At 63.9% G+C, this 27,492-nt stretch overlaps 4 protein-coding genes across 5 annotated transcripts in view; 2 read left to right on the top strand and 2 right to left on the bottom strand.

The window, feature by feature from the left end:
* C1H20orf27 (chromosome 1 C20orf27 homolog) overlaps positions 1-1,917 on the bottom strand; it is a 13,049-nt gene extending 11,132 nt beyond the window's left edge. Inside the window, exon 1 of the mRNA XM_037388643.1 lies at positions 1,833-1,917. The gene's annotated coding sequence lies outside the window, so the exon portion shown is untranslated. The remainder of the gene's footprint in view (positions 1-1,832) is intronic.
* A 2,346-nt stretch (positions 1,918-4,263) lies between these two features.
* On the bottom strand, positions 4,264-9,125 carry SPEF1 (sperm flagellar 1). The gene is made up of 7 exons (XM_037388657.1): positions 9,002-9,125; positions 8,722-8,833; positions 8,409-8,544; positions 7,227-7,275; positions 6,902-6,965; positions 6,542-6,653; positions 4,264-4,740 (listed from the first exon to the last, which is right to left on the bottom strand). The coding sequence occupies exons 1-7, from the start codon at positions 9,108-9,110 to the stop codon at positions 4,633-4,635; spliced, it is 690 nt and encodes a 229-aa protein (XP_037244554.1). The 5' UTR covers positions 9,111-9,125; the 3' UTR covers positions 4,264-4,632.
* A 4,325-nt stretch (positions 9,126-13,450) lies between these two features.
* On the top strand, positions 13,451-20,380 carry CDC25B (cell division cycle 25B). 2 transcript variants are annotated; one of them, XM_037388678.1, is made up of 16 exons: positions 13,451-13,639; positions 13,985-14,061; positions 14,766-14,817; positions 15,719-15,760; positions 16,093-16,129; positions 16,273-16,380; positions 16,458-16,577; positions 16,766-16,900; positions 17,056-17,106; positions 17,379-17,552; positions 17,685-17,780; positions 18,114-18,176; positions 18,272-18,370; positions 18,674-18,807; positions 18,912-19,023; positions 19,246-20,380. In XM_037388678.1, exons 1-16 carry the CDS (start codon positions 13,524-13,526, stop codon positions 19,384-19,386), a joined length of 1,557 nt encoding a protein of 518 aa, XP_037244575.1. In that variant the 5' UTR covers positions 13,451-13,523; the 3' UTR covers positions 19,387-20,380. The 2 variants fall into 2 exon arrangements, with proteins under 2 accessions (XP_037244575.1, XP_037244565.1); XM_037388668.1 differs by having other exon boundaries at positions 13,452-13,639; positions 17,056-17,130.
* Positions 20,381-21,135: 755 nt separating this feature from the next.
* On the top strand, positions 21,136-22,722 carry AP5S1 (adaptor related protein complex 5 subunit sigma 1). Its single transcript, XM_037388702.1, has 2 exons — positions 21,136-21,395; positions 22,162-22,722. The coding sequence occupies exons 1-2, from the start codon at positions 21,151-21,153 to the stop codon at positions 22,577-22,579; spliced, it is 663 nt and encodes a 220-aa protein (XP_037244599.1). The 5' UTR covers positions 21,136-21,150; the 3' UTR covers positions 22,580-22,722.
* Positions 22,723-27,492: the final 4,770 nt, after the last annotated feature.

Genomic DNA, 27,492 nt, shown 5'->3' on the forward strand with positions numbered 1-27,492 from the left:
TGCCAGGGAGGAGCCCGTCTGCAGCTCAGGGGCGTCGGGCAGCACAGTGGTGCCTGCGCCCAGCCCTGCGGCGTGACGGGCACAGGGCAGCACCAGCAGTGCCTCTGCCCGCTCCACCACGAGCCCGTGGCGTGACCCGACCAGCCCCAGCTCCTGGGGATGCAGCCAGCCCCTGCCCAGGAAAGGCAGGATTCCCAGCCCCGGCGCAGCAGCCAGGACATGCCCATCGCATCTCCCAGCCATCAACAGAGAGCAGAGCACACCCCGTGCCTCAGTTTCCCCACTCCCTACCACCACCTTCTCAAAGGCTCCGTCCAGCAGCTGCCACACCGACCCCCGAGCTGGAGAAGCCTCTACAAGCTGGCAGCAGCAGTGCAGACCCCAAACCCAGAACCCCCCAAACCCCTTTCCCCCAGCCTGCCAGCACAGCTCCCATGGGAGCAGCCACTCTCTCCAGCCCAGCTGGCACTGCCTCCCCCAGGGCTGTGCTCCCCCGGTAGCTCTGCAAGACCACGGCAGGGGCCCCTTCCAGCCCCCCCAGCCCCAGGGTCAGGTCTGCCCCTGCACCAAGGCAGAGGGAACCACCAGAGCCAGGCTGCGGCTCACAGCCCCCACGGTTCAGGATCTGATACCCCAAAGAACCCCTTGCTGGTAGCTGAGGCTCAAACCCCTACCCTGGGGCTCAGCCAGCCCCACTGCCCCGCAGGAACCGACCCACGGGCTGGTAACAGTGCCAGGCACCCCCGTTCCACCGCCAGCGACCCCGGAAACCCAGCAGTAAGAGGCAGGTAATCGAAACGGTTCCGTCAGCAGCCCAGCCTGCCGAGTACAGGGAAATTTATGGAAAAAGCATTGACAGCATCAGTCTTGGGTGAAAATAAGATTAAATAAAAGCAGAGCTGAAAGAGCAGGGAGCCTCTCAAGCGGTCAGGGGAGCCAGCAGACCCTCACCACAGCCCCCATGGCGCTGCTGCCCAAAGACCAAATGATCCAGCCTGGAGAAGAGCTGGGAGAGAATAGCCCAGTATTTGGGATGCCTCAAGAGATGCACCGACACCACAACGCATCCATGGGCAGCGTGGGGTGAGAGGGGACCCCAGGATGGGACACAGCTCCCTGGGCGGTGAGGGGGGGCACGGGACAAGCAGCTCCCAAGCAGGGGCAAAGCATGGGGCTGGTGGCATGGGGCTCGGGGACCAGGGTGGGCATGGCACCTGGGGCAAACACGGGGCACACAGGCTCCCTGTGCCCTGGGCGGGGGGAGGGTGGTCAAGGACCCCTCCCCTCGCCTGCAGCTCCGGGGTAGCTGGTGTCCCACAGGCTCCCTGGCACCCCGGACACGGGGTCCCCAGCGCTCAGACCCGCCCCCCGGCACCCCGGGCACGGGGTACCCAGCGCTCGGACACCCCCACCCCACCCCCGGCACCCCGGGCAGGCGGCGGTGACGCGCCACTCCCCGCCCGAGGCGCGCCGGCTGGCCCCGATCTGCCGCCGCCATCACCCGCGTGGCACCGGTCCCCGTCACGCGTGGGTGCGGGTGTCGTCCCCCCCCCCCGCGCGCCGGCTCAGCCTCCGTGCCGTAAAAGGGGACGCGGGGATGAGCCCCCGGCCTCGGTGTCCCCCCCTCTGCGCAACGGGCCAGTGACCGGCCCCGGGCGAGCGTCCTGCCGCAACCCACCCGGACCGGGAGAGCGGGGACCCCCCCGGCGCGGTTATGCCGGAGGAGGGCAATGCGAAGGGGGGCCCCGCCGGCCCGGGGTCGGGGGGGATAGGGTGGGGGGCGACCTGCGGGGGGCTCCCCACCCCGGCTGCCCCCATCCCCTCTCACTCACCCGCGGCCAGTGCGACCTGCGCTCCTCCACGCTCCCCGCTCCCCGCTTCCCACTGCCGGGACACGCCTCCTCCTTCCCATTGGCCCAGACACACACTCCGCCGTTCCCATTTGCCCTCCCCCCAGGCGGTCACGCCTCCCCGGCACGCCCATCAGCTGCGGCGCCACTGCTTCCCCAGCGGCCCCGCGGGACAGGGCCGTCTCTAAGGGGCGGGACTGTCGCTAGGGGGCGTGTTAGACAGCTGGGGTAACCAATAGAGGGCGGGCGCGCACGGCTGTGGGGCGCCACGTGTGGGCGGCGGTGTGCGCAGCGCGGCGGAGAGGGGGGGCCGCGGCCCCCATCCCCGGGGAAGCGGTTGTCATGGCAACCTGACAATTTGGTGGGGGGGAGGGAGTGTTTAGGTTTTTTGCTGCTCGGACCCCCGTCTCCGAGGCTGGCCAAGCCTCGGTGTAGTCGACCGGCTCGCAGATAGGTGGTTGATTAGAAGGCCAGTCTGTTACCTAACTTGAAATTTAGACAAAATACATAAATATCTGTAATGAAAAACAAGAAAAGAACTTGAAAAACAGAGGATGTTACGTACGGCTAACAAAACACGGCCTTGGGAGAAGGGATAGACCCCATGAACACGTAAAAAAATAAGCTCAAGGAGAACCAAATGGTTAATGCAACTAACCAGAAAATTACTTGAACTATGTGAGAAGTACCCTAATTAGCACACTAGAAGATCCACCCTGGAGCAGAGAGAGCCCCCTACTCACAAAGCCCCCTCCCCACAGAACAGGGGAGGTGAAATAAAAGAACACCGTGCACTGTCCCTTTAAACGGAGACAAGGCTCATAAGAGCTAATGAGAATTAATTGTGACTGAACATAATTGTGAACAGTTGTTCAAAGCGTATAAATGTTTTGCCATGTGCTCCAAGGGGAGCTGGTTTTGACGGGTTACCGCCTAGCCCCCTACTTTGTGCAAACTGGAAAAAAAAGGTATTGGCATGAGAAGCGGCCCCCCTGTTTGGGCAAGAGACCCATCACGGGAAAGTGGGGGAAACAGTGGGAGACCCCCAGTGACAAAAAAAATATTTTTAGGTTATTTCAAAAAAAAAAAATAAAAAGCCTAACCCTAACCCCTGGCCCATCATGGAGCAGCCATGGGGAAGCTGTGGGGTCTCAGGGAGCAAGAGTAGCCCCCAGTGGCTCTGGTGACCGAACCGAAGCCACCAGCTGACTACAGGAAAGGATCGATGCAGAGCGGCTGCTGTGCCAGTGCTGTCCCTGTCCCTGCTCGGCACATCCCGGAGCCGTAGGAGAGGCTGGAGGGTGGTCGGGTACCAAGCTGGGAGCCAGCCACGGCAGCTGGGCAGGGCTGGCTCACCCCATCCCATCCCATCTCCTGCAGAAAACCCTGAGGAGTCAGAGAGCCAGCACCCCTCACGCCTGGCCCAGCTGAGCTCCCAGGCTGTAGCTGTCCCCATCTGAGCCTGTGTGTCCCTTCTCTCCGGTGGGACAGAGCACAAGGAAGGGCCACATCTCACTGCGGGAGCAGCGAGGCACCGGCAGGGACAGAGGCAGCTGGCTGTCAGGGGCATTGAGGGTGGGAAAAGCAGCTGGGACATGTCCCTGCTGGGGAAATGCTGCCGGTTCCCTTCCAAAGAGCACGTCCACCAGCCTGGGAACGATGTGGGGGGAGGCAGCAGCCCCCCTGTGTGGACAAGAGCTGGCCCCACAGGGTCTGAGAGGGGTCAGGGCTTGCTCAGCCCTGGCCTGCATGCTGCAGGGTGAGAAGCCCTGGCCTCAACTGTGGTCTCCAGATGCCAGAACGCTTAAAATGGCGGGGCTTCATTCCCAGGGAGCTGCTGGAGCCCCAGCTGCGTCTTCGCCTCTGGCACGTGTGATACTGCGCACGGCTCAGCCCCATGGGGAGGGACACACAGAGCCTGGGGCACCCCTCTGATGGGACATGCTGCACTCACGCGTTGGAAAAATCAACTATTTTTTAACCTAAAAGGCTGCAGGTAACTCTGGTGCAGTGAAGGTGATGCCACCCCCAGGCATCTCCCCACTGCTGGGGACATCCTCAGGGGAGCCCTGGGGGCGAGCAGAGGAGCTGGGGGTACTGCCAGAGACACACACACACACACGCACACCCCCATAGCTGGGCTGCCCACACAGTCAGCACCCATTTGAGACCAAGGGCTGCTGCCCAGCCAGCCCGTGAGCAGGCAGGGATTTTCTCAGAGATTACAAAAACAAACAGCTTTGGGTAAGGGATTACATCCCAGCCTCCATCATCGCACGTCTCCCCGGCCCAGGCAGCCGAGCCATGTCCCCATGCTGCCGACCACCCTCCGATGCTGGACCAGCTGGGAAATAAACGCCCCCAGGCTGGGGCAGGTGGGACCCCCGCAGCGACTCAGCCTCACGGGGAAGTCTCTGAGCGATGACCCAGCTTTTTAATTACCAATGTGCAAGGCAAAGGAAGGAAGGAAGGAAGGAAGGAAGGAAGGACTGCTGCCGTTGGCAGACACCAGCTGGGAGGGCTGAGCAGAGCCCATGCCATATCGATGCCACTGCTGTGCCGCCTGCCGGTGGGCACTGGAGGTCCCCCGAAGTGGGCACGGGGTCCCTGCTTCTGCATCTGTGTTTGCCACCTTTGGCTTTTGTCCTTGAGAGTCCGCCCTGAGAACTGGGGCAACTGGCAGGCACTGGGATGACTCTTCCAGCTCAGCAGGAGGTCCCACAGGTGAGGCGGGGTGGGGGGCAGCCCAGGGAGAAGGGCTGCTGGTTGGGCGAGGGTCCGCTCACCGCTGCTGGCATTGGGCTTCCTGCAGACGCCGGCTAAGGTCGTCGATCCGCACATTCTTGAGGCGCAGCAGCTGCTCCAGCCTCCCCACCTTCAGCTGCAGGATCTGAGCAGAGACACCAGCACCCCCTCAGCCTGCTTTTGGGGGGCAGGAGGCACATCCATCCACCCCAGACAGGCTCTGCAGGGAGCTGGGGCCTGGCTGACAGCCAGCAGCAAGGACAGGGGACACAGGGGGGACTCAGGGCCAGGCTGATGCAGCTGATGCAGTGACTGAGCAGCACCAGCCAGCTTTTACTGCAGGCAAATCAAGGCAGGTGAGCATCAGTGCCAGATTTGGGGTCCCTATTCCAGCTCCCACAACCCACATCAAGCTAACACCTCCCAAAAACGTGGCCTGGGAGTCCCAGCTCCCCAACTCTTCCCATCCAAGACGTCCCACAGCATTCCTTCCTCTCTTTCAAAATTTTACATCTTAGGCAATGTTTTCCAGCAGAAAAGCCCCAGTTTTAGGCCAGACAGAGCCACTGCCCTGGCTCAGCACTGAATGAAGCTTTGTTTCAAAAATCACCCACTGCCCAGGGTCGAATAAGGGATGCCCGGAGCCTGGTCTGCAGCCCTGGGATGGCCACAGCCAGCCATGTGCAGGGGGGTCTGTACAGCTGTGATGCCCATCCTGCATCACCCTTGTTACAGCGGGCTGGAAGACTGACCAGAAAGGATGAGGATTGGGAACATTTGGGAATCGGGGATTGATGTGACTGACTGGGTGTGTGCCACAGAGATTGAGGGCATGGCCAGGCGGGAAGAACTGAAAGAGAAAACTCTTAACCCCTGTCCTGGTTTCAGCTGGGAAAAAGTTAACTTTCTTCTTAGTAGCTGGTGCAGTACTGTGTTTTGTATTTGGCATGAGAACAATGTTGATAACATGCTGATGGTTTTGGTTGTTGCTAAGTAATGTTGATACTAAAGCAAAGACTTTTCAGTTTCTCAGGCCCTGCCAGCAAGAGGGCTGGGGGGGACACAAGAAATTGGGAGGGGACACAGCCAGGACAGCTGACCCAAACTGGCCCAAGTAGGGTATTCCATGCCATATAGAGTCATGCCCAGTATATAAACTGGGGGGAGTTGGCCAGGGGCTGCAGATCACTGCTCAAGGACCAGCTGGGCATTGGTCAGCGGGTGGTGAGCAACTGTATTGCGCATCACTTGGTGGTTTTTCCCTCCTTCCCTCTGGATTTTATTTCTCTCCCCTTCTACTGCCTTTTCATCATTAATAATAATAATAATAATTTTATTTCAATTATTAAATGGTTCTTATGTCAACCCTCGAGTTTTATCTTTTTCCTGATTCTCCTCCCCATCCCTCTGGGGTCAGGGCAGGTGGGGAGTGAGCAAACAACTGCATGGTACATAGTTGCCGGCTGGGGTTAAACCACAACAACCCTGGTGGGAGATCTGCAGGCACAGCCTTTAAAAGGGTTTTTTACCCAATAAATGCCAGCAAAACACCTTCTGCTGTGGAAGGAGACAAGGGCTGCAGGGACTGAACCACGTCTCTGGGCTATGCTGAGCTATCACTACCTGGTTTGACCAGACTTTTGTCCTTTAAGCCCAGCACACTGCCCAGCACTGCCCTGGAGCAGCCAAATGAGCAACCCAAGCCAGACACTGGCCAGCTGGCCCACAGCAAAGCCACCGCCATGCTGGCCCACACCTAAGGGTGCCACCAGAGCCAGTACAGAGACAGGAGCCACCCCAGAGGTTGACAGCACTGAACAAACACCTGTTTGGGCTGCTGTCTAGACCACCATGGCAGGACAGTTGGGGAGGCAAAGGGAGCCTGTCCCCACTTTGGTGCTGCTACAGGGACAGCGCTTGGCTGGGTTGACAGAAGGTGGGCTCACCTGGATGGTTTCCTGTGCCAGGAGCAGGGCCTGCTCCCTCTCTGTTAGCTGCAGGCAGAGAGCAGCATCCCCTGGAGCAGGTTGGGCACAGCCGTGGTGGCTTTTCTTCACCCTGGACCAGGAAAAGGAAATGCCAGGACAATATCTGATCCTTCCTGCAGCATCGCTGCTGGCCCACAGAGTTGTACAGACCACAGGGCTCACACACACAACCAGATCCTCCGTGTCCTGCTCCACACACCACTGCCTCTGCAGCACAGGGCTCCCCTGACCCCCCCAGGGACTCCCATCCAGGAGGGACACATCACCAGCATCCAACAGACACTTGCAGTGGCCTTGCACTGCATCAGCAGCCCTTACCCAGCAGCCCTGGGAGACTCCTGTGCGTAGCCCCCTCCCACACTGCTCTTTGCCTTTGTGTAGCCTGCAAAACACAGCAGTCAGTGCATGATCTGCCCAAACAGCTCTGCCCCCGACCCAGCCACAGGGACACCCCCTTCCAGTAGCATCTCTTATCCCCTCAGGGCCAGCCAGGCTCATTATCTGGGTGCCCCAGCACAAGGCAGGGCTGTGTGTGGCCACCCCCAGGCACCAGAAAGGTCACGGTTTGGGGTTTGGACCCAGGGAGCCCATAGCACAGCCAGGATGGGACTGTCCTTCTCAACGTGCCACACACTGGCCATACCCGTCTCCAGGTAGCTGACCTCTTCCAGCGCCGCCTGTACACCCAGCTCCTGTGTGGAGAGGCAGTAAAACACCCATCACACCTGGCCATGAGCTGTGGGTCACCCTATTGGTGAGCCCACAAACAGCCCCTGTGCAGGGAAGGGACCTGGCCAGGCCCCAGCGTCAGGAGAAGGGGAACAGGGTACCCCAGCCTGTTTGGTTGCCCATGCCATCCCTCTCAGAGTGGTGCTGGGGCTCAAGGCCCTGTGGAGCATCGGGGTGGGAGGTTTGCTCCCACAGCAGCAGGAGAGGCCGGTTGAGCGCAGGGATTTCGCAACATGGCTGAGGTACCAGGGTTACAGCCTGAAGGCAGGGCTGGGATCCATCTGCCTGAATTTCTTCGGGCTTCATGGCCACAGCCCTTCGCATAATGAATTCCTCCTCTGAACTGAGCGTGACATCACAGCAGAGACAGCCCAGCCTGCCTCAGCCCTGCACAGTTATTTATCCTCCTCTCACACCACAAGGACCAGGACAGTCACAGGCTGAGGGTTTGCCCAGAGCAGGAGAGGAGGCAGCAGCTGCTTCCTGTTCCGTCCCACTCAGCACATGCTGCTGAAGCCCCCCCAGCAACCTCCCTGCTCCTCTTCAGGGGCCTCACACCAACAAGGAGGGCCAGGTGATGGGTGGTGGCGAACGAAGGTGATGGAGACAGTATTCTCTCTCTCCCAGCTCACAGTGCTCCTCCTGGGCTGCCTGGGCCAAGTCAAGGCTGCAGAGTGAGTGGGGCCACAGTGCTCCCCAGGATGCTACACAGCTGCCATCTTGCAGCCACTGAGTGAAGCCACCCCTGCCACCTGCATCACTCCTGGTGGGGTGCTCCTACCCTGGCTCTGCTCACACGAGGGGTTTCCCTGCCTCTGAACACCCCACTGCACTTCCCCATGGAGCTGCAGACAGGGAGGTGGTAGCAGGATCCTTGTGATGGGGAGATGGAAGTGTGCAAGGTGATAATGACACCCATAAGGTGGTCTGGGGCTGAGCCCAGCCCCCCTGCCATAAGGACACTGATCTCTCTGGGATGGCTACTCGCTCTTAGCACCCTCCAGTCTGAGATGCACGGGACGCACCAGCAGGACATGGCATGCCAGGCACGTCTCTTCCCCCAGGCCCTGCTGACCTGGCCTGGGCCAGACTCTACCTTGCTCTGCTTCTGCTTCTCCTCCATCTTCTGCCGCAGCAGGAGCAGCACCTGCTCCACCATGCCGGGCCGGCACTGCACAACCTGCCGGATCACATCATCTGGGATGGAGAAATTCAGCTTACTCAGCACCTTCCTAAAAGAGGTGTCAAATGAGCACTAAGGAGGGTGGAGAGGCAGGCACCCCCTTTCCTGAAGCACCCTCAGCCAGCTCCCAGATGGCCTGGTCCCCAGCCAGGACAAACAGGGACACTCTGTGGGGCAGCACAGTGCTCCCAGTAGAGGGGAACCGGGGGGCTGTCTGCCCCAATACCTGTTGAGGTGGCCCCAGTTGGCGAGCTTCTGTGGCGTGGAGCTGGCGGGCACGTAGCTGTGCAGCTGCACCATGGTGGGGAAGAAGAACTTCACCACCTCGGCTGCCAGCACTGCGGGAGGAGAGGAGGAGAGGGGCTGGGGGCGGCGGGCATCCCAGGGCCCCCACCCCACGGCCTGCAAGGCCCACCAGCTGCCCCGACCTAGGCCCATGGCCGGGCCCGTCCCGCCCCCGGGCCCGTCCCGCCCCCGGGCCCGTCCCACCGGGACCCCCGTCCTACCGCCGTCACTGAAGTCTCGGGCGATGTTCCTGCGCGGCCGGGAGAGCGGCACGGCGTCCAGCCAGCGGTACAGCGCCCTCAGCTCCTCCGCCACCCCGCTGCCCGCCATGCGGCGTCCCGCCGCCATGGCAACGGCCAGCGAGGCATGCTGGGAGCGCGCGGCCGTCGCCTGGCAACGAGCGCGGTGCATGCTGGGATAGCGCGGCCGTCGCCTGGCAACGGCGCTCGCGGGAGTTACAGCAAGCGCTGTTCCGGGGGTCCTGGCGGACGGCGACCTGCGGGGCTCACAGCGAGGCGGAGGGGGGATGGGGTCCCGGAAAATGGGGAACTGGGGGGCTCAGACCCAGCGGGTGCAGGGCCAGTCCAAGACAGACTCTGGAGCAATGGGGGGCCAGGACCACCCAGTGAGGGGGGAGGCTCTGTGGGACCGAGGCCGCAGCAAGGGGGTCCTGAGCAAGGGGGCATGCTCAAGGGGGACCAAGGCCACGGGGGCCACAAGCAGTGGGGCAGGCTGGAGGGGTGCCTGTCACCCACCAGCAAGGAGGATGCTGAGCAAGGTGGGGTCCCTGCTCTGGGAAGGTACAGGGAGGAGGGTCCCAAGACAGAAGGACCCCAACATGGCAGCAGCTCTGGCTCCCGGTACTGGGGACTGAAGATCAGCGGGAGGGGCTGCTCATGGCCGTGGGACCCGAGCCTGAGCACCACTCCTGCCCTCCCCTCCGGGGGGCACGGGGGCCGTGCTGGGGACAGCCAGCACGATGGCAATGGACACCACTATGGGGACAAGACACCGTAGAGGACAGCGACAGTGGGGATGGATGCCACGGGGAGGATGGACACTTAGATGGAGTGGATGCTTCCCTGGGATGGATGCCTTAGCCAGGAGAGACACGTCCCTCAGACACATCAGCACAGCCATCCTTCTGTGGCACAGGGCACCAGCAGAACCACCATCTTTGTGGGCAGTCAGTGAGGACTCCCCAGGACCATGGCACCACGGTCACCCCAGCAGTAGCCCATGAGCCTGGCTCCCTCCCTGGTGGCCATGCCATGGGTGCCCACCTGGCGAAGCTGAGCAGAGGAGCTGGCTGCAAGTGCGGCACAAACCAAGCCAGGACCAGTGCCACAGCTTGGGCACCCTGTGGGGCAGCTGTGCCGCCCTGGCACACAGACAGGAACAGGCAGATTACAGCGCTGCAGGCAGTGATACCAGGGGTGGGTGAGACACTGGGGACACTGATAAGCTCTGTCTGTGGCTTAGTCTCCAGTGAGGTGGGACGGGGACGGTGTGGGGACAGCTCCTGCTGATGGGCCAGTTTATCTGCCGCTGCAGCCTGCTCCCTTACTACAGCAGGGCCCAGACCCAGGAGCTCCAGCTCTGCCACCAGCAGCATCTGTGCCTCAGTTTCCCCACCCTGGCCCTCTTCTGGCCACAGCAGCTGCAAAAGAGGGGGCCGGTGGGGTTTCACTCCTGGTTTGCTTCTTGCTGTAAATAAAAGTAGCCTGAAAAAGTTTATTTTTGGCCAAACCAGAACTAAATTCAAGGTGTTGAACTAGAAACCTCCTCTCCGTGGCAGAGCAGGGTTCATTGCAGCAGCCACTGTACCCGCAGCCACAGCCTCCTTTGGGTGTGTGAAGTAGAAAGCAGCAAAACAGGAAGGGGAAAACGGAGACGCCTCTTTGCCCACCCCCCCACCCCACCCCCCCGCCAGCTTCCTCCCCATCACTGCCAAGGATGCTTTGGGGTGGGGAGGTTTTGTTCCAGGACCCTCTGGTCGCAGTTCCCAACACTGCTGTCTCACCCAGAGCTTCTGCCACGCCTGTGGGTCCTGGCTGTGTCGGCGGGTCCATGTCCCATGCCACCACTGCTGCCAGCGCCGCAGCATCCCGCTGCCACCATCCTCCTCCTGTTTTCCTTCCACTCGCCAACATACGGAATTTTAAAAAATCAATCAAATCCTGTATTTTGGTGCTAGGGTGTCCCAGACCCCCGCACGCCCCATGGCCTGGGAGGTGGGTGACCCCCCACTTGCCACCTGCGCCATTGTGTCCCCACAATCCCCACCCAGAGCCACCATGTTTCCAAGCCAGATTTGGTGCCTTCACCATGCCTTTGGTGACACCAGCCACATCGGTACGGTACGTGTGCTGCCCACAGGCCCCACAGGCTGCCACATGGGACCCCACAACCCCAGGATGCCAGACACTGGTACCTCCCTGCAGTGCAGCCCCCCCTGCAAATAACCAGCCATAAAGAATGTGGAAAACCCCCAGCTGGGTGGGCATCCCTTGCTGTGTAAGCCTTTTGGGGCAGAAAACAGGTTTTCTGTGGCCAGGTGAAAGCTCTCAGGGAAAACATCGGCATTGCTGGTGCACATCCCTGCCCAGAACTGCCAGGCCAGGAGGGGAACCAGTGGGGAAAGGGGATGCTGTGGGATTATTTGCTGAAGCAGGGGGAGCTTGTCCCCGAGGTGGGGGTCCCACACTGGGGCAGCCCAGGCTGGGTGAGTGGCTTGGGGAGGCAGCGGGACACCCGCAGCCACCTGATGGGGTGGGATGCTATGGGGGGACCACCCCCCCTGCCCCAGCCCTGCTGCTGTGAACAGCCCCCCACTTCGTCCTTGTTAATTAGAGTAATCTTTATGGCAGGTCTCGCTGTGCAGCCATTAAAGCGAGCCAGCCTCCATCAGCCCCCGAAGCCCCCCCACCCCGTACCCAGCTCCATCCCTGAGCTCCAGCATCGGGGCAAGCAGCCGCACCCTGGGCGGGCAGGGGGCTTTGGGGGCCCACCCCTGCATCCCACACCTCTTCCCTCCCCCCTCCCCCACAGGAGACCCCCATTTCCTTCTCCTGTTTGCAGCCCTGCTCCTCAAAACTCCCTGTCTGGGGGCAGGGGGGAGACCTAAGCACGTGGCCCCTTCTCTATCAGTGCAGCTGCTTGCAGAGCCCTGTGAGCTGCAGCTGGGCTGGCTGGAGAGCCCCCCCCCCCCCCTTCCCTGCCCAAGGCCCCCAGTGCGGGCTCGGGGCAGCCACCAAAGCTGTCCTGAGCCGTGACCCATGGCCCCCAGCCCAGCCTCGTGTGGCTGGAAGTAATTAAAGCCCTCAGTGGCCAGGGAGGACATCCCACAGCCACCCAGAAGTGCTGGGGGGCCCGGGACCCCGGGGTCCCCCAGCCCATGGCAGCACCAACCCCCCAGCCCCACTGCACTGGAATGTGCTGGGATGTGCCTGGCATCGCTGAGGGAGGGGATGTGGGACCCCCATGCCTTGTACAGGTTCTGGGGGAGCAGGATCTGGCCACTATGGGGGTGTCATGGGAGACGGTGGGGCCCCCGCATCTGCCCCTGCCTCGGCTGGGGAGGGGGTTTCCACCCTGGCTACCCCCCCACCCCCTTTTCTTTTCTCTTCTGAAAGGGAAGAATGGGGCTGGGGACAATGGGTGACCGGCCAGGATGGCCACCCAGGCCGCAGCCCCCCCACGCATTCCCGCCGGGCTTTCCATCTGAAACCCCCCAGCTGGGCTGGAGAACCCCTCCCCAGGCAGACAGACAGAGGTCTGTGCCGGGGTGGGGGACACCAGGGTGGAGGGACACCAGTCTGGGGGGACACTGGGGGAGGGGGCACACTGGGCTGGGCGGACAGGGCAGTGAGCAGCACCGTGGCACGTGGCTTTGGCACAGGCAGGAGGAGCAGGGGGGGCACCAGCCGGGACCCCAGGGCAGAGGGGTGGGCAGTGTGGCCCCCGTCCCAGCTAGACCCCAGTCTGAGCCCAGATCATACTGGGGCTGAGCCCAGCACTCCCCCAGCACCGCGCCCCACCCCCCCCCGCCCCAGCCTGGCAACTGGCACAGGGCTGGTGGGGGAGCCAGGAAGGGCCCGTGGCCAAACACCGGGACCCCCCAGGGCCACACCGTTGCTCCCAGCCACCCACCTGTGCCTACCCTTGCACACCCACCGCTCACCCAGCTCTGCGCCCTGCTGGGCAGCCCCCGGCCATGTGCCAGCCGCGTGCCCCCCCAGGCCATGTGCCCTCCATGCGACCCCCCAACCATGTCCCCTCCAGCCATGTACCCCTACATGTCACCCCCAGCCATGGCCCCCCCCGAGCCACTTGCCCTCCATGCTCCCCCAGTCTTGTCCTCCCCAGCCGTCTCTCCCCCAGCCACGCACTCTCCATGTAAGCCCCCATGTGCCCCCCCAGCCCCGCACCCCTCATGTGCCCCCCCATACCCCCACTCCTCATTTATCCCCCGCCCGCCCCCCCGCCGCGCCGAGGCCCCGCCCCGCCCGCCCATTGGCTGCCGCCGCGCCGCTCCCTGTTATTTTTCGAATATAAATAGGGGCGGCCGTAGGCGCGTGCCCGCCCTCCTACCGGCCGCGGCAGCGGCTCCGGAACCGTCGTGCCCCTTTCCCGGGCACCGGCGGCCCCCCTTACCCGCCCCCCTTCCCCTCCCCCCTTCCCCCCCGTCGGAACCGGCGGCCGAACCTCCGCGTTAATTGATCGCTAATTGGGTTGCCGGGCATGGCGGCGCGGGGCGGCCCCGGGCGCCGGGGACTGGCGGGCACGTCCCCGTCCCCGGTCACGTCCCCGGTCACCACGCTGGCCCGGGACATGGGCAATCTGGCGGGGCTGGGCAGGTGAGCGGGGCCTGGGAGGGCAGCTGGGGAGATGGTGTTGGGGGGCCTCTTAACTTCCGCAGCTACTTCTGCACCCTCCCGGGGGTCCCCACGGGCTGACACCCCTCTGGCGGGCTGAGCACAGACTCCCGGGGCACCCCGGGGGTCCCCATGGGCTGATCACACACACCCCTCCCCGGGGCACTCAGAACCCCCCCATGGGCTGAACGCGCCCCACCCCCCCCTCCTTGGGGCACCCCGGGGTTCCCCATGGGCTGAACACCCCCCCCCCCCCCTCGGGGCACTCCGGGGATCCCCGGGGGCTGACCCCCCTCGCCCGGGCTGACCCCCCTGCCTTGCTCGCAGCCCCTGGGACACCCCGAAGCATGGGGTAGCCTCGGCCCCCTCCCGGGACTCCGTCTCCTCCGAGGCCATGGACGCGGGTGAGTGGTGGGTGCTGCTGCAGCCCCCCCGACCCCCCCGCGCTGAGTTTTGGGCCTTGTGGGGGGAGCTGTGGTTTGGGGAGGGGGGATCTGGCGATGGCGTGGTGGGTGTGTGGGTAAGGGGTCCCTGCATGTGGGAAGGGGACCTGGCCGAGTGGCTGGGGAGGTAGGGAGGGGGTTTGAGGTGGGGGGCTTCTTGGGGTGCGTGTGCGAGGCCCCACCCCCGTGAGTCAGTCCTGCCGGGCGCTGAGCCCGCGCCTGCTTCAAACTGGGACTTCCTCCCCGGTGCTTCCGACTGCGGCTCCTTCCTGGGGAGGCCACGGGCAAAGAGCCCCCAGCCCCGCTCTCCCAGGGCTCAGCCATGGACCACCCCAGCGGGGTCCCTGCTCAGGGTGGTGTGGGACATCCTGGCCAGGATGGGTGCTCCCAGGGTCGGTGCCACTCCCGGTGCTGCGCTGGGGGGGGGGGGGGGGGGGGGCTGGCTGAGGGCCCCCATGCGCACACAGTGGGTGGCCCCCTCCCCAGTGCTGGCTGGAGTCCTGGGGAAGCACAGCTGGGATGGGGGGGGGCGGGGGGGGAGGTGTCCTCTGCCAGGCTGCATCCTGCAACGGGGCCCGCTGTGGGCGCTGGTGCGGTGCCGGAGGGGCCCTGGGGCAGGGCATCACCCCCCCCCCTCGTGCTACCCCTGCCCCTTGTTCCCGCAGGAGTGGGGCTGGACTCCCCCGGGGAGGAGGACCCCACGGCGCTGGAGGAAGCGTGAGTGCCCCCCATGCCGTGTCCCTCTCTTGTCCTGTGTGGCTGCTGCAGCGCCTGCTCCCATCCTGCCCCAGCCTTGCTGGGGGGCTCTGCCCCCCCCACATCACCCCAAATCTACTTCGGGGGGGTGGGGGACCACCCCGCCCCGGGGCTGTCTGTGCTGCTGCTCTGCACAGCTGCAGCAGGAACCCGCATAGTGCTGCCTCGCCATGGCCGGGCCGGATCCTGCTCCAAGCTGTGCCGGCTGCCTCGCCATGCAGTGGGACAAGAGTGCTGAGCACCCCGCTGGGGTGCTGCTGTGTGGGCTGGAGGTGTGCAGGGCTGAGCCATAAGCAGTGCTGCCCTGTGCAGGGGCAAGGGGCTCTGCCTGCCCCCCGCCCCCCCCCCCCCCATGTGCTGCCCCCCGGCCGTTGGTGGAGTGTGGTCGGCAGATGTGCGGGTGAATGAGTAACCGGGGGCAGATGGTGACGCCGGGGCCGCCGTGGGCTGGGTGTGCTCAGCAAAGTGCCGGTCCCATATGGCTGCCGGCCAGCACCGACAGCATCGCCAGCATCCCCCAGCATCCCCGCCGCGGGCGTATTTACATACAGGTGGAGAGCGGCGCCGCTGCCGCCGGCTTTGTCTGGGTGTGGAGCGAGGTCAGCGGAGTGCCCGGACCACCCTGGCATGCTGCTCCCCCCAAAACCCGGCACTGGGGTCCCCCAGCCCGAGCCCAGCGGTGTCCAGATGGGATTTTAACTCTTTGTGTGGCTGAAAGCCCTGGTGGTTTGGCTGCTTGTCCCCCTCACCCCACCCCCTGGGTGCTACTGGCCCCTGTGTGGGGTGGGGGCACTGTAAGGGCTGGGGCTGCTGGTGCTGTGGCACAGGGTGCCATCCCCCTCTCTGCCCTCTCTACCTACAGCTTCGAGAAAGCAGTGCTGGAGTGCAGGAGAGCTCTCAAAGAGTACGTGAAGGATCTCTGTCCCCATGCCCCCAGCCCCCAAAGCCTGGCTGTCCCTGTGCCCTGGCTGTCCCCATGCCCCCAGCCCCAAAAGCCAGGCTGTCCCCATGCCCTTCCCAGGGTCTGGATCAGGCCATCGGTGTTTCTTGGTGCCTGGAGGAGTTTTATCCCCGGAGCCCTTTGGAAGGCTGTTTCTGGGGAGGTCAACATGCCACTGTGGGGACCCGGGGGACAGACGGGGCTGTGCCAGCCCATGACAGGGGTGGTGGTGGGGGGGATGCTGCCAGTCCAGAGCACCTTCTCTCATTTGATCCTTTTCTTTCCGTTTCTTGCAGCAACAAGTTCTTTATCCAGAGGATCAGCTCCTTGCCGGTGAGTCCCTGGGGCTCTGCAGGGCTGAGCAGGGGGAGTGCCGGTTCCTGCAGCCCCCCTGGCTGAGCTGGGAGGAGGAGGGGGCTGGCGCTGGAGAGAGCAGGGGCCGTACAGCACCTCTCACCCCCCTGCCTGCCCCACAGACACAGCTCCAGGGGTCCAGCCCGGTCCTGAGGAACATCTCCCACTCCCGGGAGTTCAACAGCCGCAGGGCCAGCGAGGACGGGGGCCGGAGGGAGCCTGAGGACAAGGTAAGGGGGAGGCAGCAAGGCCGGGGAGGGGGCAGGAAAGAGGCAGAGGGGTGCTAATGCTGTGCCCCCCACCGTAGGAAGGGTTTGTCTTTAAGAAGCCACAGAGGCCGGGTCAGCGCAGCCAGCTTCCTGCCAGTGATGGGGCTGCGGGCAGGGACTCCTTCGCCCAGAGACCCGGCTCCGCACCCAGCCTGCTGGTGAGAGGGGATGGGGGGCTCCAGGGGGCACTGGGGCGGTTGGGGCTGCTGAGCTGGGACCTGCTGCTCCAATCTGTGTTTTGCCCTGGTGACCCTATGGATGTGGGTGCTCAAGGGGCTGGGGTGTCACAGCCTGGATTCAAGTGGGGCTGGCCCCACTGCTGAGCCATGGACCGTGTCCTCCCCAGTTTGACACCCCAGAGAAGGAGAATGTCCCCAAAGGAGAGAGCCCCATCATACTGCGCCGGTGCTCCTTGACCTCCTCCATGTCTGAGGAGGAAGATGATGGCTTCATGGAGATCCTGGATGATGAGGAGATGAAGGTAGGGCAGGCTCCTCCACCAGTGGAGTTGGGTGGACCCTGGCCATGGGGTCCATCCCTGCCCAGGAGGGTGGGAAGTGCCTGCAGGGAGTACTCGTCCCCTTCACACTGCCCTCTGTCTCTCCCCCGTGGCCCTCCTGGCTGCTGCCCTGGCAGAGCAACGCTGATGTGCCACAGGGGATGGAGAACCTGCTGACCGCACCACTGGTGAGGAAGGAGGAGACAGAGCTGGTAGGTGGCAGCCGTGGGTGGGGTGGATGGAGCCCTAGGCTCCCCCCCAGCATCTCCAAGGTGGGGTCTGGGGCCGAGGGTCCCTTGTGAAGAGGCTGGTTGGTGAGCAGCACTAGCTCAGGGGCTGTGGGCTCATCCTGGGTGGTGTGGGACCCTTGTCCCCGTGTGCTGCCCTCACGGTGCTGAGGGGAGCTGGGGGGCAGGGATGCAGACCCCCAGGCAGCAACATGGGCTCTCTTCCCACACAGTGTCGCACAAAGCGCAGCAAGTGCCGGCAGCTCTTCCGCTCGCCCTCGATGCCCAGCAGCGTCATCAGGCCCATCCTGAAGCGGATAGACCGGCCCCAGGACAGGGACACCCCCGTGAAGGCCAAGCGGCGGAGGAGTGTGGCCGGTACCCCTGGCGAGGAGGCGGCAGAGCCGGTGGGTGATGAGGAAACCTTGGATTGAGGTGTCCTCGCTGTGGTTCAGCCTGTCTGTGGAGGGACCGCCCCATGCCGTGGCTCTGCTGGAGCCCTCACCGACAGCGGGTGCCTCTGGTTTGTGTCCCTACAGAAGGCACGGCTGCTGCGTTCTAAGTCCTTCTGCCAGGAGGAGATCGAGAACCTGCTGGCCAACGACCACCAGGAGCTCATTGGGGACTTCTCCAAGGTAAGGCTGTGGGGATGCTGCCCCCCTTCCCCTGAAACAGGACTGTCTGCTGCGCCGCTGCAAGGGCCCAGACTGAGCTGGGGGCGAGGGGGCTTGGGGCTGTGACTTCCCAGCCTGCAGCCCCCATAGTGCACCCCAAGAGCCCGACTGCTGCTCCTCCAGTGCCAGCACTGTGCAGCTGCTGCATCTTTCCTGGGCAGACTGCGCGCACACACACATATACACACCCCTGCAAGGCGGGCAGGGGTCTTCTGAGCTGGGGGTGTGAGTGACAGCCCTGGGCGTACTCCCTGGCAATGGATCCTGACCCAGCACACCCCCTTTCTCTTCCAGGCTTATCTCCTCCAGACGGTGGAGGGGAAGCACCAGGACCTGAAGTACATTTCCCCTGAAATGGTAAGGGAGCAGCAGCCTTCCCCCCAAACCCTGCTGTGGGGCTGCCTGCCTGCCCCCCCGTGGCCCCCCAACTTGCTGACGGGCTGCCCCCACAGATGGTGGCGGTGCTGACGGGGCAGTTCAGCAGCCTCATTGAGAGCTGCGTGATCGTGGACTGCAGGTACCCCTATGAGTACGAAGGAGGCCACATCAAGGTCAGAACCGCTGCTGCACCCCTTGGGGCTGGGCTGGGGGACCCTCAAACCCATCAAACTGCAGGAGGGACTGAGCCCCCTCCCAGGGGGTTGAGCACCCTCTCTGGGGGGAGGGCTCAGCACCTTTGGAGGGGTTGAGCACCCTCCTCAAAGGTGCTGGGCCCCCACTGGGAGGAGGAAGGGTGATGGTGGGTCAGTAGATGGGGTGATGCTGGTGGCTGGGGGAAGCATACTGTGAGGCCCCCCCTGGATGAAACTAGAGGGAGGGAGGGAGGGATGAAGGTGCCTAGTCTCCCTTCCCAGGGAGCCATCAACCTGCCGATGGAGCAGGATGTGGAGGAGTTCCTGCTGAAGAAGCCCATTGTGCCCTTTGATGCCAGCAAGAGGGTGATCGTCATCTTCCACTGCGAGTTCTCCTCTGAGAGGGGGCCCAGGATGTGAGTGGGGGCAGTTTGGGGGGGACGCTGGGATTTGCCAGACCCCCCAGCATGGCCAGATCCTGGCTTGGTGATAGTCCTTACAGCACCTTCCCCTCCTGCAGGTGCCGGTTTGTCAGGGAGAAGGACCGAGCCTGTAATGAGTACCCCCACCTCCACTACCCTGAGCTCTATGTCTTGAAGGGAGGGTACCGGGAGTTCTTCCCCCAGTACCAGGTGAGCCCCTCCACCTTTGCCCCCTAAGTCTGGGAAGGGGGTCCCTGGCAGATGGACAAGGGCTTGGGGGGTGGGAAAACATCCCCTTCCCCAAACCCTGCCCTGGGGGGGAAGGAGGGGTCTGGCTCAGCATCCTCCCTAATGATGGGACCCTCCGGAGGGGTGGGGGGGGGGCCTGGGGGGGGCTGCATGGTGGGTGCTGATGGGGCCGTGGGTGCCCAGACACACTGCGAGCCGCAGGACTACCGCCCCATGCACCACAAGGACTTCAAGGAGGATCTGTGCAAGTTCCGCCTGAAGAGCCGCACTTGGGCAGGCGAGCGCAGCAAGCGGGAGCTCTACAGTAGACTCAAGAACTTCTGATGGACCTCCCCCAGTCCCCCACCTGCCCTGGGGGGCATCTACAGCCCCACACCTTCCCCAGGGGCTGCCATTGGGCAACATCCCCTAGCTCAAAACCTGGCCACCCCCAGCCCTCCTCCACAGGGTGCCTCAGTAGTGGCGGGGTGGGGTATGGTTGTGGTTTTACTTTTTTTTTTTTTTTTTTTTACCCTAAAGAGGGTAAAAAATGGGGTTAGGTTTTACCTTAAGTGGGGGCTGTAGTGGGGGTGCCTGGGGCTGCTCCATCCAGGCTGTAAGTCACTGCCAGGTTCAGGCTTGCTCTGGGGAGGGTGTGCAGAGCTGTGGTGGGTGCAAGCTGCCTCCCCAGCTCTTGCCTCCCTGGCAGTAGGCTGGCATGCTGTGGGGCAGCCCCCCAGCCCTTCCTCTTGCACCCGGAGCTGCGGGGAGCCTGTGCCAGCTCTGGGAAAGCCACGGGGCTGCAGCATATCCCTCCCTGATCCCTGGGGAGGGGGTATGGAGCTGGGAAGGATTTCCCACCCCCACCCTCAGGGGCTTAACCAGAACTGTTCCAGAAAAGCACTTAAACCTCATTTGCAGCTGGTGGGTGCCCTTCTCTGCTTGGGGTAGAGGCAAGCAGGTGCTGCAGGAGGTGCACCCCTTGTTGTAATAGTCACAGACTGCATCAGCCTGGGTTTGGTTGGGGGGTTTATTTGGTGGTGGCTGGGATTTGTTTCCCTTCCCCTCCCCCCCTTATTTAAAGTAGTTTGTTTTTTTTTAAGCCAGCTGTGGTGAACTTTGGGGGATGGAGGGTTGTCCCCCCACTCTGGAGCTGGGCAGGGTCCCATAGGGTCAAGCACTTGCCTGCCAAAGCAGGGTGAGCTGGAGGGGAGGGAGATGTTTCCTTGGCTGGGGGCTGCCACCATCGTGCTGCACCTGTTTGTCTTGTTAAAGTTTTATGTTGTGTTGAGTGTTTTTCATACTCCTGGCTAATAAATCCTTCGGGAGCCAGAAGTAACCTGTGTCCTCAGCTCTGTGACTGCCACAAAGTGAAGGGGCATGTGTGTGGGGGGGGCCTATACCTGCCTGCCATGCACCCCTGCCCGGGGCCCTGGGGGAGGGAGGGGTTTGCAGGTGGAGGGCTGGGCTGGGGGCTTCCCTGCAGGGCTGGCAGCTGGGGCAGGGACAAATGATGTGTTTAACGGTGTCCCCGTAAGGTGGGGTGGCCTGGGCCCTGATGGGGACCCCTACTCTTGCATGGCCCCGCCCCCGGGTGATGCCAGCAGCTCCCTGCGCTGGGGCTGGCGTGGGGCAGCCTGGGGGCGCAGCTCTACCCCCAGGGCCGTGCATGGGGCGGGAGGGGGTGTGGGGGTGACCCGGGGGGTCGCACAACTGGGTGGTGCTGCCTGGGGTGGGGGCACCCCTACCCTGGCTGCCACACACGTCCAGGGGGATCCTGTCTTGGTCCTGCCGCTCTTCCGGGCGATCCTGTGTTCCCCCAGGCGCTGTCCCCCTCCGGGGGGCCCTGTCCTGCTTCCCCGGCCCTGTCACCCCTCAGGCCGCACTTCCTTCTCCCCCTGACCCGCCCGCCAGCCCCTATCCGCCAATCAGCTTTCCGGCCGCGCAGCCTCGACGAATCACGACCCGGCGCTGTCACGTACAGTGGGTGGTCTCCAATCTTCCCGCCCCTTCCCGGTCCCCGCCAATCGTCGCCTCTGCTGTCTTCCGCATCCACCATTCCGGCGCGCTGCGCCAATCGGAGCAGGCCCCTGGAACACTCGCCGACCAATGGCAAGCGGCGGAGGTCGGGCTGACTCCGCCCCCGTGGCGGGCGGCGGGCTGGGGTCGCGGCGCCTTGCCATGGTGCGGGCGTTCGTGCTGCTGGCGCTGGGCGGGCCGGGGGGCGCCTCCTCCCCGGGCCCCGCCCCCTGCCGCGTGCTGTACGCGCGAGTCTTCGGGACCCCCTCCGGGACCCCCGCGGGGCCGCCACGGGAGCGCCTTCGCCGCAAAGAGCAGCTGCTGGCTGTGGCCAGGTACTGGGGACCCCTCCGCCATGGGACCCCCCCCACTATGGGAACCCCTTCCTGAGCTGGGTTGGACCCTCGGGGCTGGGATCTCCTCGCCATAGCGACCCCCCCGCCGCGGGATCTCTGCCCTGGAGGTGCTGGGCGCGGTAGGACCTCTGGGACTGGAACCCCTGTCCTGGGGGTACTGGGCTCATTGGGACCCCCAGGGCTGGGACCCCCCTCCATGGGACCCCTATCCTGGGGGTGCTGGGCTCGGTGGGACCCCCAGGGCTGGGATCCATCCCCCGTGGGACCCCCATCCTGGGCTGGGCAGGACCACCGGGGCTGGGACCCCTCCCCACCATGGGATCTCTGTCCTGGGGGTGCTGGGCTGGGTGGGACCCCCGGGACCATGAGCCCCCTCCATCCCAGACCCCAGGGCCATGATACCCCAGCTTTAGCAGTCCCAAGCTCAGTGGGACCCCCAGGTCCGAGTCACTCTCTCTCTCTCCCTGTGGACCCGTATGGCCATGATACCCCTTCTTTTGAGGAAGGGAGCTTCTGGGCTTTGCAGGACCCCCAGGGGTATGACACCCCCCCTTTCTGGGTGTCTTTGGGCTCAGTGGGACCCCCCAGAGCCAACTTCTGGGGGGACAGGGCTCAGTGGTACCGCTGGGGCCATGGTCCCACAGCCCCAGGAGTCCTGCCAAGCCCTGTCCCCCCAGTTAAGAGGGAGTCACCCTGTCACTGGTTGGCGGGGTCTTAACACCAGTGCCCCCCCCCTCTCTCCCAGGCAAGTGGCCTCCCAGTGCCAGCTGCTTCAGTCATCCTCGGGATGCCCATCCTCCCCCCAGCTCCCCGACGAGCCGATATCGCTACAAGGTGCCCCGGGAGGGCTTTTCCAGCTGCCCCCCGGAGACCCCTTCCCTGAAAGGGTGACAGTAGCCTGGCTGTCGGTGTTAGCCCTGGCCTTCGCCTTGGTTTGTGACCCCCAAGAGAATTTATCGTTGGCCGAAATCACCCTGCACCGCCTGGCCCCCCGCCTGCTCACCTCCTTGCGCCTGCTTGGCCCTGGTGCTGATGTCCTGCTCCGACCAGAGACCACTGACATCCTCCTGGATCACCTCCTGCCCCACGGACAGATGCTTTTCCTCAATGAACGTTTCCTCCAAGCGATGGACCGGGAGATGGGCATCAAAACACCCCGTTGAGCTACAATCGACATCCCCACCCCAGCACCCCCCAGTATTTCGGGGAGGAGAGACAAGGGACGGATCTGAGATGGTCACCAAGCCCCAGTGGGATGGACGTGGGAAAAGCAGCTGGGGAATAAAGAGCAACGAGCCAGCAAAGAGCAGGTTTTAAACCCATTTATCCTACTGCCATCGTGGGAGGGCTGGGGAGTGCGAATAGCTATCCCCATAAAAATCTCCCTGGAGCTGAGATGGCTTCGTGTGCGCAGGACAGCGGCTCCACGGGGCTGCAAGTGGATGTCAAAAAAAAAAAAGATGGTTCTCCCCGGTTTCTCCAAAACTCTTGCCTGCCAGCCTGCAAGACGGATGGGCGCTGGGTTCCTCTGTCCCGTCCGCACCAGGGACCCCGGAGTGGGGTTTCTCCAGCTGAGTGCTGTGGGGGGTGGGGGGCAGAGTGTGGGTCCTCTCTGCTGTGGGTCGGAATGGCAGAGATGAGGCGACAGGAGGGACCTTGTGGGGGGACAGGGCAGCTGGCAGGGTACAACCGCCCCTGGTGCATCAGGGTCACCGGGGTGGGGGGTTAAATGAACAGGCGGCAAGGCAGGACGTGGCATCAGGGAGTTGGTTGTCACCAGACAATGCTGCTGGGGGCCAGGGGACATGTGTGACACCTTGGGAGGTGGCAGGAGCCAGCACCTGTGTGCAGGGCACAGCAGGGTCCTGCCCTGGCAGTTTCTGGGTGCTGGCAGAGCTGGGGAGCCAGGAGCCGGTGTGCCCAGCTCTCCTGCCACTGCTGGGGTGCCAGGGATGGGGTGGGTGCTGCCTGGCCCTGCGGAGGGGCTGCCGGGGGGAGAGGACCCCAAACTCCTTCTGTCCATAACCACACCGGTGAAGCTGAAGCGCCTGGGGAGCAGTACCAGGCACTGGTGACACCAGGCTGCAGCCACGGCACGTCTCTGGCCGTGATGCTGAGTGGGATGCAGCCAGGCACACCGGTGGGAGCAGCAGGCACAGGGGGGGTCCCACCACCCCCTCCCACCATGCTCACAGGGTGAGGAGCTGGGTCTGTCCCTCCTGCGGCACTTGTGGGACCCCCATGATGTGAGCTGTGGCACCGTGGTTGATGCCAGCAAAGGTCCCCAAAGTGGGCTGGGCCGGGCAGAGGGCCTTGTGGGGGGGGCTTCACCGTGTGCCAGGGGTCTGTGGGGGCCGTGGAGTCAACGCCCCCTCGGCGGGGAGGGCGAGAGGCAGCCAGAGGAGGTGCAGCAGGGGCAGTTTAATCAGAGCTGAGCAAAGGGCTCTCAGTGCCACAGGATGGTGCCAGGGTCCAGAGCACTGGTGGCAGCGGCGGCACGGCATGGGGGCTTGCCTGGGAGCTGCCCTGCCCCAGGGGGGAGAGGGGGTCCCCGGGGGGCTCATCTGGCACGGGGGCGTGGGGTGTGGGGCTGGCAGTGTGGCCGGCGTCAGGTCACACTCAGGTCCCTTCTTGCAGATCCAGGGGAAGGTGAAGTTGCAGTTATGGTCATTCCAGAGGCCGTTGCCCACGGGGTGGATCTGGGCGCAGCTCTCCTGGCCCCATGGCCCATAGTCCGTCCTGTCTGGCTGCCCCGGTGCCCAGAAACTGCCGAGGCAGGGCAGTGTGGGGTGCTGGGGGTGCCATACTCCCCCGCCCCAAGCCCCGCTCACCTCTGGGCCTGCGAGTAGGCAGCCCTGTCCACCCAGCGCCAGGAGCCTCCGGGGCCTGTGGCCACCAGCCCAATCCAGTAGGATCCTCCCCTCGCCTCCCGTGCCAGGTAGTCCTGCGGGACATGGTGTGAGCGCGGACAGGAGTGGCACAAGCAGGAGGTGTGTGGGCAGGGGGCACACGGGCAAGAAGGTACATGGGCAGGAGAGGGACGCGAGCAGGAGGGGACGCGGGCAGGGGTTACATGGGCAGGAGGGGACGCGGGCAGGGGTTACATGGGCAGGAGGGGACGCGGGCAGGGGTTACATGGGCAGGAGGGGACCTCCGCCTCCTCCCAGGGCTTCCACTCCACCGAGAAGTAGATCTTGCCCCGGTGGTACTTCCAGCCCAGGGACAGCCCCTGCAGCCACCGTCCTGGCAAGCAGGTAGCAGCCATGGAGCCAGCCACCCGGGTTGGGGTGGCCCAGGGATGGGTGTCCCCCCCCCATCCCCCCCAGTGACATTACCGAGCTGCTCCTGCTGCCTTTGCGCTGCTGCCGGGCTCTCGCTGGGGCTTTCAAGACCCGCCATGGGGTCAGGGAGAGGAGCCGTCTGTGGGCTGCCTGACACCCCGGGCAGGGGCTAGGGACAGGGGCTGGGGACTGGGGACGGGGGCTGCAGGCAGGGGCTGGGGACAGGGGATGGGGACTGCAGGCAAGGGATGAGGATGGGGACAGGGGCTGTGGGCAGGGGCTGGGGACAGGGGATGAGGATGAGGGCAGGGGATAAGGGACAGGGGCTGCAGGTAGGGGCTGGGAACAGGAGAGGAGGACAGGGGCTGCAGGCAGAGGCTGGGGATGGGGATGAGCAGGGGACAGGGGCAGGGTTTGGGGTACTGGGGGCAGCCCCAGGGTCCCACTCACCACTGGGGTCAGGCAGCAGAGAGGCCCTGGCTGCCACCAGCTGTGCCCATGCTTCCCGCAGTTCTGCCTGGCCCTGCACATCTGGGAAGGGCAGGGCAGCGGGTCAGCATGCAGCACCGTGCCCGGGCTGCCCGCAGGCTCCTGCCGGCTCCCGGCCCCAGCCAGGCTCCCCGGGACCTCCCTGGCAGCACTTAGACAGGGAAATGAGGGCTGCCAGGGCAGCCCCCAGCGCCAGGACCACCGCCATGCCCATGGCCAGGATGGTGCCCAGCATCCAGCGGGATGCAGCAGGAGGGGACCCAGGCGCCGGTGCTGCAGGAGCAAAGCAGGAGATGCCCCGAGCCGGGGCTGAGCCACACCGGGGGACCCCAGCACTGCTGCGGAGGAACCGAGGCAGCTCAGCCAGCTGCCTGCTCCTGCCCAGAGCATCCCAGTGGGACTGGGCTTGCCTCGAGCAGGGCTGGGTGGGTAGCGGATCTGCAGGGTCTCGTACAGGTCTGGCCCCGCTGCAGCCATCCCCGGAACAGGGAGCTGCTTCCTTGCATAAGCCGCCTCCTTCCTTGGCACAAGCCGGCAAGGGCAGCCCAAAGCGCCAGGAAAGGGAACCCAGCAGCTGGGCACCACAGCAGCTTGTGGGCGCCAGTTCCTGCCACCAGCCAGGGCGTCACATGTGTCCCCCAGCCCCAAGTGGACACACGCAGGGCACACGGCCATGTCCCAGCCCTGGACTGGGGCCTCCCTGACCCCTACCCCATGGCCTGGCCCTGGCCCTGGCCCTGACCCTGACCCTGCCTCTGAGGTTTTGTCCCAAAGCGCATCTCAAACGCAATTTGTTTCGCAGCCTCAGACACAGAAATGGTGGGGCACCCCCGAACCCCAGCAGGGAGCCAGCTCCCCAGCCCTCGCCCTCCTTATCTGCTGGGAGGGCAGGCGGGCTTCACCCAGGGCTGGCAGTGCACTGTTAGCAGCGAGGAGAAGGGTGGCTGTTATCATCACCACCACCAGCACCATTACACAGGTGCTGAGCAGGGCAGTGCTCTGCCCAGCCGGGAAGCCACGCCGAGGGCACGAGGATGGATCTATCCCAGCAGGATCTGTGCCGGGTCAGGCGTGGGGGCTGCCATCTGGCACCGGGGGAAGCTGCATGTGCCCATACTGTGCTGGGGGCTGCAACGGGCACCGTGTGGGCTGGAGGTCCCCACTGGCGCTGAACCTCAGAGTGGGGGTCTGTGCCTGCTGCCACATGGTTTGCTTGGGGTCACCCCACACCAGCCCCAGGTGCAGTGGCAAGACACCAGCACTGTCAGCGGTGGCACAGAGCTCACCAGCACCGGCACCGTACCCTCCCCCAGGCTGCCTGTGCTCTGCTCTGGAAGCACCGATGTGGTATTTCAGGACTTCTGGCTTTTGGGTTTGGTTTTTTCCCCATGTTGGCTCAAACCACCATTGTGGTTGATGCAGATACTGGAAATAGCTTCAAATGTGCAGAAACAGCAGTTTCCTGGCAGATGGAGGAATTGCCAAAAACCCCGGGAGCACATTTCCCCACAGCCCACCCTGCACCCCTCGGGCACAGGGCAGGCCCTGGGGCTGCGTGGTGGCCCCATGGTGGGCAGACCTTCATTGTCCTCCTCCCCTGCTCTTCCCCTTCCCCACTCCCCGCCCCAGGGCATGGGCCCCCTGGCTCAGCCACCACCAGCTGCAGTGACAGTGCCATCCCTGTCCCCCTCTGAGCTCCAGCTGAGTTACTGGAGCTGGCTGCCAGCACCGAACTGGAGGCAGCCCCAGGTGCACTGGGGCAGCGAGGGTCCCTGCAGCCACACACACACTGCTCCAAGTTCTCCGCCTCACCTGCAAGCCCTCCCCTTTTCACTGCTCCATTTAACTTCCTTTTAACACGTATTTTTCCCATTGAAAACCCTTTTCTTAAGGTGTCCATGTAATGGACTTTTTGTGTGTGGCTTTTGCATTTGGAAGACTTTTGGGTTTGGCTGCATGGTGGGCTCTGCAGCAGAGCTGTATTTTAGTGGTTATCTCCAGTCGCATCTATGTGGCCAGCCCAAGGGGAGAGGAGCAGCAGGGCTGAGCATGGTCGAGGGGCTCTGCAGAGCCTGGACCCCCCAGCCCCGGCAATGCCGGGTTTCCTCCTGCTTGTGCCAAGGCTCATTGTCTGGGACTGGCAGAGCAGGACTCATGGACAGCCTCATCTCCCGGCGTGGCTGAGGACATGGTGCAGGGAAAGGTCCTGTGTGAGACCTTGAGCATCATTTCTTCATTGAACCTGGTTTTGCAGTTGCAAGTCTCTGGGGGACTGACTGAATTCTCCTGGTACTGCAACTGTATTT

Source organism: Falco rusticolus, chromosome 1 (genome assembly GCF_015220075.1).
Source record: "Falco rusticolus isolate bFalRus1 chromosome 1, bFalRus1.pri, whole genome shotgun sequence".
Taxonomy (NCBI): Eukaryota; Metazoa; Chordata; class Aves; order Falconiformes; family Falconidae; genus Falco; species Falco rusticolus.

Coding starts and splice junctions, on each gene's coding strand:
- AP5S1 (XM_037388702.1), top strand. CDS start 21,151: ATGGCAAGCGGCGGAGGTCGGGCTGACTCCGCCCCCGTGGCGGGCGGC. Junction 21,396..22,161: donor CAGCTGCTGGCTGTGGCCAG/GTACTGGGGACC, acceptor CCTCTCTCCCAG/GCAAGTGGCCTCCCAGTGCC.
- SPEF1 (XM_037388657.1), bottom strand. CDS start 9,110: ATGGCGGGCAGCGGGGTGGCGGAGGAGCTGAGGGCGCTGTACCGCTGG. Junction 8,834..9,001: donor CCGAGACTTCAGTGACGGCG/GTAGGACGGGGG, acceptor CTCCTCCCGCAG/TGCTGGCAGCCGAGGTGGTG. Junction 6,966..7,226: donor GGTCAGCTACCTGGAGACGG/GTATGGCCAGTG, acceptor TGTGTTTTGCAG/GCTACACAAAGGCAAAGAGC.
- CDC25B (XM_037388668.1), top strand. CDS start 13,524: ATGGCGGCGCGGGGCGGCCCCGGGCGCCGGGGACTGGCGGGCACGTCC. Junction 16,381..16,457: donor GGAGGGAGCCTGAGGACAAG/GTAAGGGGGAGG, acceptor CCCCCACCGTAG/GAAGGGTTTGTCTTTAAGAA. Junction 16,578..16,765: donor GCTCCGCACCCAGCCTGCTG/GTGAGAGGGGAT, acceptor TGTCCTCCCCAG/TTTGACACCCCAGAGAAGGA.